Genomic DNA, 15,307 nt, shown 5'->3' with positions numbered 1-15,307 from the left:
TTTGTTAGCTGGGCACCAACTTGACATAGCTCTATCCCCATGCGTATAAGTTTTGACACATTGTTAATGCTTAACATAGTTGCTTTCCTCCGCAGTCAGCATGGCCATATGTCTTTGTGTCTTTTCAATTTTCTTGAAAAAACAATGTTACTTGTGGACATTTTACACTTCATTTGCCATGGATGGATTCTGTATAATCATCCACAGAAAAAAAAAATTATACTTGAGGCTTCTGCTTATAATAAAATAGTTATTTGTTTATTATTAATGAATTAGCACTTAATTTCAAGATATTAATAATGTGTAAAGTTTATTATTAAAGCAATTACTTGCCAAAAAAAAAAAGTTATAGTGTATCTTTAGTTAATAAGTAACCATTTCTATAGGATGTTTAAAGTGTAGTAACTGTTGTGGTTACCATTTCTATAGGATGAGATTTATGGGATGAGAGAGTCATATTTTTTGTAGTTAAAACACTCATGCCAAATGAATTTTCATATATGAAAATTAAAAAGTTATAATCACTTTATTACTTAACTTGGAAGAATTCTTTAATCAATACAAAATTTTTTAATTTATAATATGTATACATTTTTAGCTATAATTTACCAAATAATTCTTTTCATAACTGAATGAAGAGACAATTTCTCACCAACCCCAAGGCAATAATCAATTTTTGAGACAAAATGAGAATTTGCAATATCTATACAAAGGTCAAAAGAAGCTTTTGGATAGAATATTTAGCAGATGATTCATGCATGAATGAAAAGAAAAAAATGAGACAAGAGAAATTTACAAAAGGAGTGAGAATTATAAAATAAAGCATAAAAGGGTGACAATTAATTTGATTTGATGTTTGGATAAGATAAGATAAATATAGGCATCAAATACTAATGTGTATACATATATAATTTAATTATTTATTGATTTTTTATATAATATATAATTATAAATATAACTTATATATGACTATCGAGTTCAGTCAAATTTAGATCTTAAATATTATGTTTAAGATCCAACCTATTTAAAAAATAGACATTCAATTTAAGTTTAAACTTATTTAACGAGTTTAATGTTTTTATTTAAATTTTCTTAAATTTTTAGAAAATTTTTAGGTTTAAACAAATAATTTGACCTTTAGAGAAGTTTAATGCAAAAAAAAAAAAAAAAATTTCTACTATATATTCTCTATCAAATGAAATCAACTTATATGCACCATTTATAGCTAGTCAATCCTCTTCATCTTCAATTCCATACAAGAAATTTAATGTGTTTAACCAAAAAGTCCAATTGGCTTAGAGATAAGATTAGAATAATTATTACAATAACTGAATGAAAAATAATTTTTCACTATAGATGGCAACGGATCGAGATGAATTTTTGTTACTTTGAACTTGATCCAATTTTATAAATTTAATATTTAAATTTGACTTAATTTGATATTAAAATATTATTTTTATACACGAACCCGACTTAATCTATATATATTTAAATTCGCAATTGATTCGATTCAATTTAAAATTAATAAAATATTAATTTTTTAATATAAATATTATTTTTAATATAAAATATTAATTTTTTAAATATAAATATAAAATTAAATAAATATACAAATATATAACTAAATAAATAATTAAAATAATATATATCGGGTTGAGTTTACATAAAATCTAATCTCAAAATTTTCAAAATATCTAATCCAATCCAAACCCCAATTTAAGAAAAAAAAAATCAACTTTATAAGATCAAAACATATCAAAATTTTATAGATATGAGTTAGATTGTCAGTCTTATTTCTCACCAACCCCAAAGCAATAATCAAATTTTGAGACAAAATGAGAATTTGCAATATCTATACAATGGTCAAAAAGAGATTTTGGATAGAACATTTAGCAGATGATTCACGCGTGAATGTAAAGAACAAAAGAGAGATCGGGCTTAAACAAGAACTTAATAAGTTTAAGATTTACTTAGACTTAGCTTAACCTGATGTTATAGGTCTCAGTCGTTGTTCAGGCTCGACTCTAAATGAAAAGACCTTATCTAAACTAGTTCAGACTTTAATTTTTTCAAATAAAAAAAAATAAAATCTATAATGAATATTAATTATGACAAAATAAACAACCAATAAAATAAAGCATAAAAGGATGACTATTAATTTAAATTGGTGTTAGCATAAGATTAGATAAACGTAGGCATCAAATATTAATGTGTACACATATATTATTTAATTATTTATTATTTTTTATATAATAAAATTAAAAATATAATTTATATATATTTATCGAGTTCAATTGAATTTAAACCTTAAATGTAATGTTTAAGATCCAACCTATTAAAAAAATAACCATTTAATAATCATTCAATTCAAGCTCAAATTTATTTAATGAGTTTAATATTTTAATATAATTTTTTTTAATTTTTAAAAGAATTTTAAGTTTAAATGAATAATTCGATCCTTAAAAAAATGTAATGCAAAAAAAAAAAAAATGCACCATTTATAGCTAGTCAATTCTCTTCATCTTCAACTCCATATAGAAAATTTAATGTGCATAACCAAAAGGTCCATGTGACTTAGGGATAAGATCAGAATAATTATTACAATAGAGTGGAAAGAATAGAGGTGGGAAGATTTTTAAGTTTAAATGAATAATTCGATCCTTAGAAAAATGTAATGCAAAAAAAAAATCTACTACATATTCTTTACCAAATGAAATCAACTTATATGCACCATTTATAGCTAGTCAATTCTCTTCATCTTCAATTCCATATAGAAAATTTAATGTGCATAACCAAAAAGTCCATGTGACTTAGGGATAAGATCAGAATAATTATTACAATAGAGTGGAAAGAATAGAGGTGGGAAGATTGACAAATATGAAGATGGTGATGAGCAGACCATATAAATATTTGGGTCCATTTGCTGGCTCCAACCACTTCATATGCACACTTGCTCACCTTTTGTCAAACACTTGCATTTGCATTCCCATGGCCTTATCATGGTTAGGTCAAGGAAACCCAGAATTGATGACTTTGTACACTTAAAAAACTCCTTTATTCTCTCTATTTGCCTTTTCATTTCTTTCACTTTTGATTCTTCTTTGTGATAAATCTAACACTTTTTAATTTAATCTCCAGCAAACTCCACTCTAGAGTAAGAATTATATTAATTAAGAAATTCCATAGGAAAACCTGCAAAATAAAATCTCACCAGGTTGATAATTGATAATAAGAGTCAAACTTTTTTTTTTTTCATTTTCACTTCCAGTGTATTTTTCTTGTCAAAGATGGCACAGCAACCTTCTTGTTAGACCAACAAAGTCGAGAATTTTGAAAATGAGAGATCTAAATGAAATTTGTCAGCTCAACTATATAAAAAGCAAAAGGGTAAATAATTGTTGGTCCACATCTTTTAATTATATTCATTATTGGCGGTGTTGAAATTTGGTGGGCAACCATGATAAAATAATTTTAAAAAAAACGAATGAAAATTTGATTAATGTGAAATGTGAAGTCTAAAACTTCATCAATATCCCTAGTCTCCCATAATTGTCCTTATCATAATTGATCATCATCACATTATCAACAACATTATAATTGAACATCGATTTTTTTTTTTTTAGACTTTTTTTTACAATAAATTAATGGTATGTCCTGCTATGATTGATCAAATAATCAAGAAGAAAAGAAAAAAAATTTTGGGAGAAAGGGCTGAATATAATGGTAACAAACTAGCTTGACCCTTTTTTTTTTTGTCCTTTACAATTACAAAAGCTACATGGTATAATTATGAAATTGAGAAGATGTTTTTTATTTAGATTCTATGGGGTTGGATAAAATTATTAGTGTCTTTAGCTCATCATTTTCATGTTGACAGTGACATAATCAAAAATATTATTCAACGAGGTTAAAAAGTATATCAATATAATTAAAAATATATATGAAGAAGTGGTAATTAATGTGAAGATGGTTAGAGGAATGATAGAGAGCTTCTTTATTACCTCAAGATTATATTAAGGTTCAGTAGTAAGTCCTTTTTTTTTGGTATTAGTTATGGGCGAACTTAATAGACGTATCTAAGATAAGATGTTATAGTATACGTTATTTGTCAATGATATAATTTTAGTTGTTGAAATTTGAGTTTGCTCTTAACACGAAATTAGAAGTAAATAAGAGTATATTAGAGTCTTAAGATTTTAAATTGAGTAGATCTAAAATTGAATATATGAAATATAAGTTTAGTAGTCACAAGAAAAATAGGTATTATTGTGATTAAGTTGGATGACGAAAGAGCACCAAAAAGTAATTAGTTTTGATATTTGGGATCAATTATTTAGAATGATACTGAAATAGAAGCAGATGTCAAATATAAGATTCAAATAAGATGTATGAGGTGGTGAAGTGTTTTGGGTGTTTTGTATGATTGTAACATGCCTTTAAAGTTAAAAGAAAAGTTGTATAAAACAACTATTAGGCCTATGTTACTATATAGAATTGAGTGTTGGACGGTTAAGAAACAACATGAGAAAAAAATTAACATAGTGAAAACGAGGATGCTTCAATGAATATGTGATAAGACTAAAAGATACAAAATCATAAATGAAGAGATTTGAAAAAAAATAAGAGTAATCCGAATTGAAGAGAAAATGAGAAAGGACCATTTGCTATAGTTTAGACATATGAAACGTAATCCTAGTTGTGCACTGATTAGAAGAATTGAGTCTCTAGATCTATGAGAAATTAAACCATCTAGAGATAGACTACGAAAGATATGAATGTAAGTAATAAAAAATGATATGATGATTAAAAAATTAGATGAAAAAGTGATTGTTTATAGAAATGAGTGGCATAAGAACATTCAAACTACAACTTAACGTGATTTTTTTTTTTCATACAATTGACCCCAGAATATGTGATATAAGGCTTGGTGTGTTGTTATTGTTGTTAAAAAGTAATTATAATTTTTTGTTATATTATTTATTTTTTTTAAATTATATTTTTTCCAACAAATGGTATTCTTTTCTTTTTTAATAATTTAATAATTTTTATTTTTAATCCATGAAAATAAAAAGACAAATAAAAAGGACTAAAATATTATTGTTTAAATATAAAAATATATGAATATAAAATTTTCATACAAAATATTTAAATAATAACAATGCCATTACATAAATTAAGTACAAATGACTAAAAGAAAAATATTATTATCTTGTATGACAATTGAGTTTTAAGTTTTACAAGTGAGATTAGAGAGTTAAAATGTATCTATTAAAATATATTTAAAAAATACTAAATTATTTAATTATTAAATAAACATATAGCAATAATCTAATTTTTTTATAGAGTTTAAAAATTGACCATCGATATAAAGAATAATAATCCAAAAGAAAATCTTAATTAATATATTCTTGTTACAATTGTTTTTTATGTTGAAAATCATCTTTAATATATCAAATGCATTTCTCAATATGTATAATCAAACAATTATTCACCAAGCTATCTTTTATTGGTTTAAATAACAAAGTTTTAAAAATTTCCATTACTAAAAAAGTTTTTCGTATATTGTCAAGGAGACCTTGGTTTAGTGGCAATAAAAATTTTGGAACATTGGGTTCTTAAAGTCAGTCTAGTCCAACTTTATGTTGGATTTATTTAATTATATATTGGTTAATTGTTTGATTAGTTTGTTTATTTCATGTAATTTATTGATTTTTATGTGTAATATTTGAATATTGTAGATATCTATCTGTGTCCGATGTTTATTGAACCAATTTTTATTGTTGTTATTATTATTATTTTGTTATTATTATTATTATTTTAGATTTATATGTTATATCATATTATTATTATATTATTATTATTATTATACTATATTATTTATTATTATTATTATTATTATTTCTATTTTATTTTATTTTATTTATTTCTTTTCGATTTTCTTTCCTAACCGGTGAAACTGAAACCTAGAATTCATTGCAGTAAAAAGGAGGATTTTTGGGATCAATTCAAAAAAATCAATAAGAAACCTAGACCTAATTTGGGGTTCAGGTAGAATCTAATCCCAATATTCAAGTTTGGAATTGATTTTGTCCGTTTCCTAAAATTTATTCTAAGATTGCCTATAAATTGAACTAACATCACAGAGAACAAACAAAAGGGATTTTAGAGGGGACACGATTGATTTGGAGGGGGTTGAACTTGGTGTTATGGAAAATTATCTAGGTACTAGGTTTCTGGGATCTTGATTTTGGGAGTTCTGAGTTTGATTTGACGTCTATAGGTTTGAATCTATGCTTTTTGGGAATAAGTTTGAATTTCTAGAGGGTTTCTGAAGTGATTTGGGAAAATCTGAGATTTTTTTTGAAAATTTTTGGGAAATTGAGTTTTTTTGGGATGAATATGAAATTTTCGATAAATTTTTTGATGAATTTTTCAGCAGAGAATGAATTTTTTAACGAGATTTTCTAAAAACTGACAAGAATTTCTAGTTTTCAATGGCGTCTCGATTAGGTTTTAGAGAAAAGGGTGAGCATTTAAGGGTCTAGAGAGAGATAGAACAGATAGCTTTTGAACTTGACTTTTATAAAGTGTCTAAATGATATTGTTTTGACAGCTCAAGATCCACACGTTGATTGGTTGACCCATTTGCCGACCCATGCTCTAACTTGACCTGAATCACAGGTTTTTATTTTATTTTATTTTATTTTTTGATTTTATTTATTTTATATTTTTAGTTTAGTTTATTTTTAATTTCTTTAATTTCTTTTTTTTTTATTTTTTTATTTGTTTATTTTCACTGAATATTTTATAAAATTTTATTGTTATTTTTTAAAAAAGAATAAAAACAAAAAAATCTTTTCAAATTAGTTTGAAAAACAAAGAAACAAAAAGGCAAAAAAACGAGAAAAATTTTTTCAAATAAGTGTATAAAATCCAACAAACTATTAGAAAATTTCATGACTCATTTTTTTTCAAAAAAATAATAATGAAAGAAAAATGAAAAATAATTTTATCCTTTAAACGACTGAATGATTGCTTTTTAAATTAAATTTTATCAAACTATTATGAGATTTAATGAATTTTTCAAAAAAAATAATAAATAAAACTTTTATAAATAATTTTATGATAAAATCTCACAAAACTAATGAGAGATCTACTTCAAAGTAAATTCTACCAAATTATCGAAAGATTTTACTAATTTTTTTCGAATAAAAACCTTTAATAAATTCGAAACGAAAACTCTTTATGGTGGGACACTAGTTCCCGTAGATGCCCTTTAGATGAAAAAATTATTTTAAATTGCTACCAAACTATTGAAATAATTTTAAGATTAATTTTCAATATTTAATATTTTGGTAAAAGCATAAATATTTTAAGGTTTTGATAATTAGAAATCAAACTAGTGCTATTCTTGAGATGAGCGTTGTGAGACTGTTATAATTTTCATCACATGTAATCATACTCCCAAACCTAAACTCTAATTTTATAGATTAGAATCTGCTATTTAAAGATACTTAAGATAATCTTAAAACTCTTTTCTAAATAGGATAGATTCTATCAGGTGATTAATCACACATAAACAAAAAAGATTTGTTACGATTTCCTTTAATTCATGTCTAATAGTAGATCTATAGATCTATACATTATGACAAATATAGTTATAATTTTTCTTATATTAATAATTTAATAAAAAATAATTTTTTATAATTCAATTACAATTGATAAAATCAAAACTAGTACATAAATAACACTAATATTTTTTAGTCGTAACTACGCTTTATGTGATATCTATTTTTCACCAGCTATATATTGACCTCAAATTATTTTATTATATTATAAATTAATTCTTAAATTTTCAGTTCAGTAGGACCAATTTATTTCAAATTTTAGTTTTAATGAAATTAATTTAAAATTTATCTTATATTAATTTATATCTTAAAGAAAATTTTAAATTTCAGTGGAGTCAAAGTGACCCACTTTTTTAACGTGGTTACACCACCGCTTGTTGAACACTTCTTTCTTGACAAAAATATCGAATAAAATTTGTACATTGCTAATTTTTTTATAATAATAAATTTATTAAATATTCTTTTTTAAAAAATAATTATATAAATTAATTGAATTAAATTTATTACGATTTTTTTTCATCGGTAAAGAAGCATATTAAAAAAGGGTCAATTATTATTTTTATTAAATAATGTGTCAATCTGAGTTGATTTCTATCACATTGTTATAGACCAAATTCGTTAGAAATTTACAAAATAAATTACTAATAAATATATTTATATAAATATATTTTATACATTAATCATAAAATTTTAAAAATTTACATTTAATATTTTTTTATATTTAAAATTATAATTACTCAAATTAAAAATTTAATAATTTTCTACTGTCAGTAATTTTACAAAGGATATTAGACTATAGAAATATGTCCTTTTAATAATTATAATTAGTTAATTTTCATAAATATTTTTAACGAGATAATCTTTTATTCTCATTTGTGGATCAATTATTGGTCAAAAAATATTGAAGCCCAAGAAGCCCAATACAATAATTTAGATATTGGGTGGCGCAAATTATAAAATTAAAAAAAAAAAACCCGCCAAAACCTCCTCCAATGCTATTGCTATTAGATCTAAAGTAACTTGTTTTCCCCTTCACTTTCTCGCCAATTTTCTTCTGCCAAACACCCAAAGCAGGTACTTACGCTTTATTTTATCTAAAACCCATTTTCACTGGTTTTCCAACCTTTTCAATATCTCCTTTCTTCTTCGCTGTTTACACGGTTCTTAGGGCATAATCACTTGTGTTGTTATGTTTTTTTTTTTTTTTTTTTTGAATTATATAATGTGTTCGATGAAATTTCTGAAACAATGTTGGGTTTTGAACGTAAATTAGAGCTGACGGGGTGGTGAAAGTTTCTATATTTAAGAAGATGCACGGGAGAAAGGCATACGAGCTGGTGAAGGAGTTTGCCGGTGGTGAAAAAGGGCATCTCAAGATTTTCAACGTAAGGCTGTTTTCTTGCTCGCTTTTATATAAATTATTTTTGTTGCAAATATAAAATTGTTTCATAAGTGAATGAACCTAATTGTTACAATATAATCGAAAAATTGCTTGGTGGGTATGCTTCTTCTCTTTGAATTTGGGTGTGTATGTATAGTATTTGCTTAAGATATAATATATCTGAACATCGACCACATTACATCTATAAGATCCATGAGGATTTTGCACGCTTTGGATCTTTAAGGCTATTAGCAACTTAGTATAGATGTGTTCTATATGTTTTTGGAATAAATTCCAGTTTTTTCGCATGCCAACGATGTGCTACCAGCATAAAAGCCTCAAATTTTGAGCACATTTCCATTTTGCTAGGTGAAATGTTGAGAGAATACTTGTTTTGATCAATTATCATGAAGGTTTTTAAAATGTTTTCATTTCCATTTTTTTTCTTAGTTGCCTGAACCTCTTTCCCCAACCCCCATTTTTGTTAGTAAGTTTTTCTGAGGCTACTTCATTATACATGCTACTATTAAGCCTTTATTTAGAGTTTTTTTCTTTTTTTAATTATTTCATGAATATATGCTGTAAAAGCCGTGTTTAAGTTGATTTGTGCTGGTTTAAATTGTTGTATGTGATGTGATCTTGCAGAATGAACTGTTTGAACGAGTAATTGAAGAATGCAATGAACATCATAATGCACTTCAGTCATTGATAAGGTAAGTCATTGCTGCTATTTTGCTTCTTTAGCCTTTTTATTTGTCCTTCCTTGTCCCCCTCTTCTCGTAACTACATGTGCTGAAATTAGGTTATGCAGCTCTTACATTTCTTTAGTCAATGGATCAGCATCTGACTTTCACCTCCATGCTCCATGTTTGTCCTACCATCTCCTATAGTATTAATTCTGTATGTTTTGAGAATTTCTTAAAATCATAGATGTTGAATTTCAAATGTTAACAATTGATGGTAATGTTTAGAACTTTACAATAGCAATAGCGTTAACCAGTGGACCATGATGTTTAACTCAATTCTCAATTCCATGGATTCTAATTGCAGTAGACTGTGTTTGAACTTGCACTGGAGCTTGAGCTTGAAAAATTGACTGTAATGGAGTATTCTGTCCAAACATTTTGGCTACAGAATGTACAATGTACTCTTGGGGATGCCTCATTTTTTTTTTTGGTGGCTTGGGGCCTGGGGGCTGGTTTTAGACTTTAGGGCTAAATTTTAGTTGCACATATATCACTTTGCCATTAACATCATTTATGTTACAATAGGAAAATGCAAGAGGAGGGACTGGAAGTCCAAACAGCTAGAAATGCAGACCACTATGGAGCACTCATCCACCACCTTTCTTTAATTCGCAACAAGCGTTGCCTAATGGCATATGTGTAAGTATCTCACTTTTTGTTGTCATTTCCTAAAGAAACTACTTCTTTCTAGTTTGCAAGTTGAGAGGCGGTTTATTATCATCGCCTGCTAATTTTTATACAGGTACAACCGAGCAGAAATTATACGAGATTTGGCATGGAAGGTAGGGTTGCTTCATGAGCTTCCACGTGAAATTCAGGAGAAATTCAGTGACTCAGAGGAACATTATTTCAAAGATCATTCTAAATCTTTGAAAATATACATGTCACAACTGAGCCTTGACGTGAATGTGGTAATGTCTGTCTTGGCATATGAATTAAACATTTTATTAGTGAGAGCCTGTGACTCTAGGATGATCTCGGTGCAACCTTCTATGATTAAAATTTAAAATGGAGGCCTTTAAATTATGTCGGTTATTACAGAGTTTAAAAGATACTGTTTCAATTATGAAAATGGGCAAATAAATCTATACTGTACTTAAGCAAGTAACTGTAATATAGGTAAACCAGAAATGGTGGTCTTCCAATATATAGATTTTATTTTCTTTCTCACAAAGCATTAAAAAGCATCTGTTACTGTCAACTAGATTGCAATGGCTAAAGTTCTTGGTTTCTTAGGATATGGTGCCTCCAAAGGATCCCTACATCAAGGTAAGAGTCCTTGAAGATTTGGGTAGCGGAATAATTCTTAGTGATAAATCTGCCAATTTTGCTCAACACTCAATGCACTTTCTCAAACGAACTGACGCTGAGCAATACATTGCACGGGTGGGTAGCCTTTTCCAGTTAGCTCTACTTGTATATATCATGAGAAGGGATTGCTAAATCCTTGCTATCTTCTCATTATTTTCCTTGTATCAATAGGGTTTAATGGAGGAGCTGACAAGCTGAACCTGAAAGGGTTCTTTCTATGATGCCTTCGCCCTCTTCTCTAGGACAAAGATGTTTCTAATGTGTATTCAGAAGCCATTAACGTAGCCTAATACCAGACCTGTTTGTTCATTCACTGTAAGTGCTTCTTAGATCTTGGCAAGACAGATGTAACTTGAACAAAAAAATTCAGAAACTGCATTTTGAAGTTTCAAATCTGTATTGTTGAAAAGAAAAGAAAAAGGTTCCAACATCTCCATGCATGAAAATTTGAGAAAGCACTACATTCATTCTTTGAGCGGTAAATCTTGATGATATGTTGCAGCAAAACAACCAGGCATAGTTTGCTTTCTATTTCTACCACTGCCACTACTACTTGCACCTCTTGACCCTCCAGAGAGGAAAGCATCTAAAGCTGCTAAAATCTGAGCTTCAGATTTGTGGCCCTTCAAGGAGGACCTCACCTTTCTAACCACCTGTTGCTTCATCCGCTTCCGCTCTGCCAATGAAAGATGCTCACAATTATCCGTTCCCTTCAGAAATCCAACCACATTTTCACCGGATCCTACACCACATTTTTCTTAGTGGGTTTCTCCACAACCTGCAAAGATAGCATTCGATCTAAGCAGGCCTTATTTTCCAGCTAAACAATATCCAATATAAAATGCACATTTCTCGAGTATTCACGGATTTGCTCTCAAGTGCGTGAGCAATCTTATCTATATTCACGACAAGAACACCATTGCCAAAAAGCATTTGATGCAGAGACGTATAGGCCGCATCCTGCAACTCTGCAACGGGGCATTGCATCATCTTTACCAGCTCAGGAATAACATCATACTCCGGAAACTTGTTAATGTATTCATGAGTAAAAAGGCTGATTCAGATCTCATAGAATTTTGTTGTGTGTGTGCAAAGTGCAGAAGTTCTGACAACCTTCTAATAAGGGGAGTTTGTACAATCATTTCTCTGAAACTTGGGTCTCCAGCTTTTTCACTAATTGGTATGAGATCCTGCATAGCCTCCAAAACCTGTTTGTTGTCATTGTCTAGCACCTTGTCAATGAGGTCTTCAAAAGTTTGTGGCTTCGGTAAAAGGGGAATGTTCCTGTCTGGCATAAAAAATCTTTCTGGACGAAGTCTCACTTGCCATGTCAAGAGGTCTAAGATCAACAGGTCGAAGAGAACTATCTGAAGATGGCCTGTGTCGGCTCATAAATTCCCTTCAAAGTGACGATGGCATGGTGTTGCATTAGTTCAGATCCACCCTCAATAAGTTTGATAAGATTCTTCTCAATCTCAAAAGCAAACATTCTCTCAACAACTTTTGACTTTCCAGCTTTGGTCAATGACATCAATATTTTAAACATGCTCTCATGGCATTCCTGGACATTGGGAGAGAGCAAATCAGCGAGCTGGTTAAAGGGGATACTCTGAAGCACCTTATCAACAATCTCTGGGCTTCCAAATTCTGCGAGCTTGGCAACGATGGTTAAAATGTTTGTTTGGATTACAGGATCCTCAAAAATTTCTAATATACTTGCCAACTTGTCAACCGTACTGGCAGTTTCAATGGATGTAAAATAGTTGCAGTAATCAGTCTTACTAAATATATTTATGATGGCTTCTGCAGATACTGCAATCAGACTCTGAATAGCTGAGATAATATCCGCAATCCTTGGTCCCAATATCCTACTAAAGCTTGTACTGCTTGCTTCAAGTTCAGAAATGGAGTTGTTTGCCATTAAAGCGTAAATAATGGATTCTAAGGTGATAACTACTTGCTTTTCTTCTAAAATGTCGAAGGGAAGCTTCATCCTCCGTTCAACAATCTTTTTGACATTCTCTTTCCCAAAAATGAGGAGCCAAAGGCAAATAAATGTGGTTTTTTGTCAGGTGTAGATCCTTGTAGTAGCATCTCAGTTGATTGGATAGTCTTGCTATCAAGGTACAATGAAACCATGTCATGTAATTGGTACAAAGGATCCATGTCAATTTTCATCAATAAAGACCCTTCGACAAGCTTGAAGACAATGAGAGAAAACAAGCTCTCCTGGCCAAGAAATGACCATACAGCCTCTACACATGCTTCTGGCACGGGTCCCGCCTACGAAAGAGCAATGAAGAGCCTCTTTGAGTCTACAGGCATTGCTTCTAGACTGAACTCAAGTGAAACGAAATGGTTAATGTGTCCTCAGAATCTTTCTCATTCACATATGAGACAGGACCTGGTGCACATGTAGCAGACGTTGATAGGTTGGTTATAGCCTTCTCCCATTTCTCAGCTCTTCTTTCCTGATGGCCATTCCCATAACAGAAACTGTTAGAGGGTGGTGGCCACATCTTTCAAGTAAGCTCTCAGCTATGCCCTATTAGGATAGGATAACATCAGAGCAGAAAATAAAGTTTTCATTGAGTAAAGCTATTAAAAAATCAAGAGTGAATATTGATCATTGACTATTATGTGATAGGCTTCATTGTATACATCATTAAAATATTGACAAAAGTTATCCATTCGCATCAAACAAACTCCACTACTCGTTACTTGCAAGTTGCAAATTGCAAACAGCAAGAAATTATATTACCATATGCACCTTTTGTGAAGATAGAGAAAAAAAAATGATATTGGTCCCACTTATTTACTCAGAATGCAAGAGGGAGCAAGATTTGGCTGAAGAAAGACACCTTTGATTGGCAAATTTTGCACTTGTTTGCCTCTAATGAAATAACACCCTTCTACCCAAAACCATTCCCATTTACCCTTTTCTTCATTTTCTCTCCAAACTACCATTCCTGACCTAAGATCCCTATACAAGCAAATGGCCCCCTCACTGCCCACACATTTAGTACTACCCCAACTCCTCTTCCCACCTAAAAAATTTATCCCCAATTCAATAGGCACCTTTTCAATTAAGCCCCAACCTTCTCCCTCATTCAGCTCCCATATGCAAGCCCCACCTCCACTCGTGCCACCAACAATTGTCAACTTCCCATCGTGCCACAATAGTGCAGCGAATTCCAGCCTGTCTGCCATGGGAACACTCAGCTCTCGCCATGCGTTGGAACCAATGTCGAAACCCATTACACTATAAGCCCTGGCTGAAGTCATCCAATAGAGAACCCCATTTGAGTATACACTCTCGTTTGGTGTCCAAACCGTTAGTCTCACTGCAAATTCCATAGGCATGAACCCCATGATATGCCATGTGTCGTCCACTGAGTCATACATTTCCAACTTGGGTTCATACGTGGCACCGCCACGTGGTGCTTCGGACATCCCACCTGCCACGTAGACTCTAAAATGTGGATTTGGACCATGTTGGCCTGACTCTAATGTAACAACACCAACTGCTGGGTTAGTCCTAGTGATATTTAACATTGGAAGGTACCTAAATCGCCTGGTAAACGGATTGCATAGAGCTAACTGAAGAATTGTACTATTTGTTGGCCTTACAAGGATGAGGGTACCAATTGATGCAACTGGTCGAATCGGGTCAGGCAAGAAATCAAGAGACAGCATGTGCCAATTGCCGATAACCGGATTTTGGACATAGCAGCGTTGCCCACGGTTGCGAATTGGCAGAGCCAAGAACCAAGCTTGGTGGTTTTGAGGTAGTGTCAAAGGGTATGTCTCAGCACAGGTGTGCCAATGCCGGCAGGCCGACCTGGCGCGTGCCAAGGAGTCCGGAGAGAGGAAAGAGAAGATTTTAGCCAGAAGATCAAAGGGCAGGTTGCTCCACATTTCTACCAAAACAAAAATGATGAAGATTTTTCCGGTTGCAAAGGCATAGTAGATTTTATATAGTTGGTGTCCAGGCAATTATTGGAGGGTGAATTATTGGACCACCACATGGTATTGAGATGTGTGACCCACGTGAACTATATTATCTGACCCACGTATGCTCTGTTGATTTTAATTTGTTTCCTTGTTCCTTTTTTGTTTATAAAAACAAGGAACGATGGTCCTCGGAAGAGCCCAAAGGGCAAGAAAAAGATAATAAAATGGGAAAAAAATTCTCTCCACCCGTTTGCATAAACTAATCTCTGTCAACTTATGCTTTTTTA

General features: G+C 30.6%; 2 protein-coding genes and 1 pseudogene across 3 annotated transcripts; 1 reads left to right on the top strand and 2 right to left on the bottom strand.

Moving 5' to 3' along the window:
* Nucleotides 1-8,467: 8,467 nt before the first annotated feature.
* LOC111278836 (uncharacterized) lies at nucleotides 8,468-11,492 on the top strand. The gene is made up of 7 exons (XM_022865501.2): nucleotides 8,468-8,702; nucleotides 8,902-9,013; nucleotides 9,655-9,722; nucleotides 10,281-10,394; nucleotides 10,498-10,666; nucleotides 10,992-11,141; nucleotides 11,238-11,492. The coding sequence occupies exons 2-7, from the start codon at nucleotides 8,939-8,941 to the stop codon at nucleotides 11,262-11,264; spliced, it is 603 nt and encodes a 200-aa protein (XP_022721236.1). The 5' UTR covers nucleotides 8,468-8,702; nucleotides 8,902-8,938; the 3' UTR covers nucleotides 11,265-11,492.
* Nucleotides 11,398-13,599, bottom strand: LOC149516965 (uncharacterized; annotated as a pseudogene).
* LOC111278835 (protein UNUSUAL FLORAL ORGANS-like) lies at nucleotides 12,082-15,094 on the bottom strand. Of its 2 annotated transcripts, XM_089764557.1 has the most exons (2): nucleotides 13,928-15,094; nucleotides 12,082-13,611 (listed from the first exon to the last, which is right to left on the bottom strand). In XM_089764557.1, exons 1-2 carry the CDS (start codon nucleotides 14,982-14,984, stop codon nucleotides 13,601-13,603), a joined length of 1,068 nt encoding a protein of 355 aa, XP_089620683.1. In that variant the 5' UTR covers nucleotides 14,985-15,094; the 3' UTR covers nucleotides 12,082-13,600. The 2 variants fall into 2 exon arrangements, with proteins under 2 accessions (XP_089620683.1, XP_089620682.1); XM_089764556.1 differs by lacking the exon at nucleotides 12,082-13,611 and having other exon boundaries at nucleotides 13,668-15,092.
* Between the last annotated feature and the right edge of the window lie 213 nt (nucleotides 15,095-15,307).

Source organism: Durio zibethinus, chromosome 8 (assembly GCF_047325235.1).
Source record: "Durio zibethinus cultivar Kanyao isolate XHJ-2024 chromosome 8, ASM4732523v1, whole genome shotgun sequence".
Classification (NCBI taxonomy): domain Eukaryota; kingdom Viridiplantae; phylum Streptophyta; class Magnoliopsida; order Malvales; family Malvaceae; genus Durio; species Durio zibethinus.
This window is presented reverse-complemented; position numbering and strand designations above follow the sequence as displayed.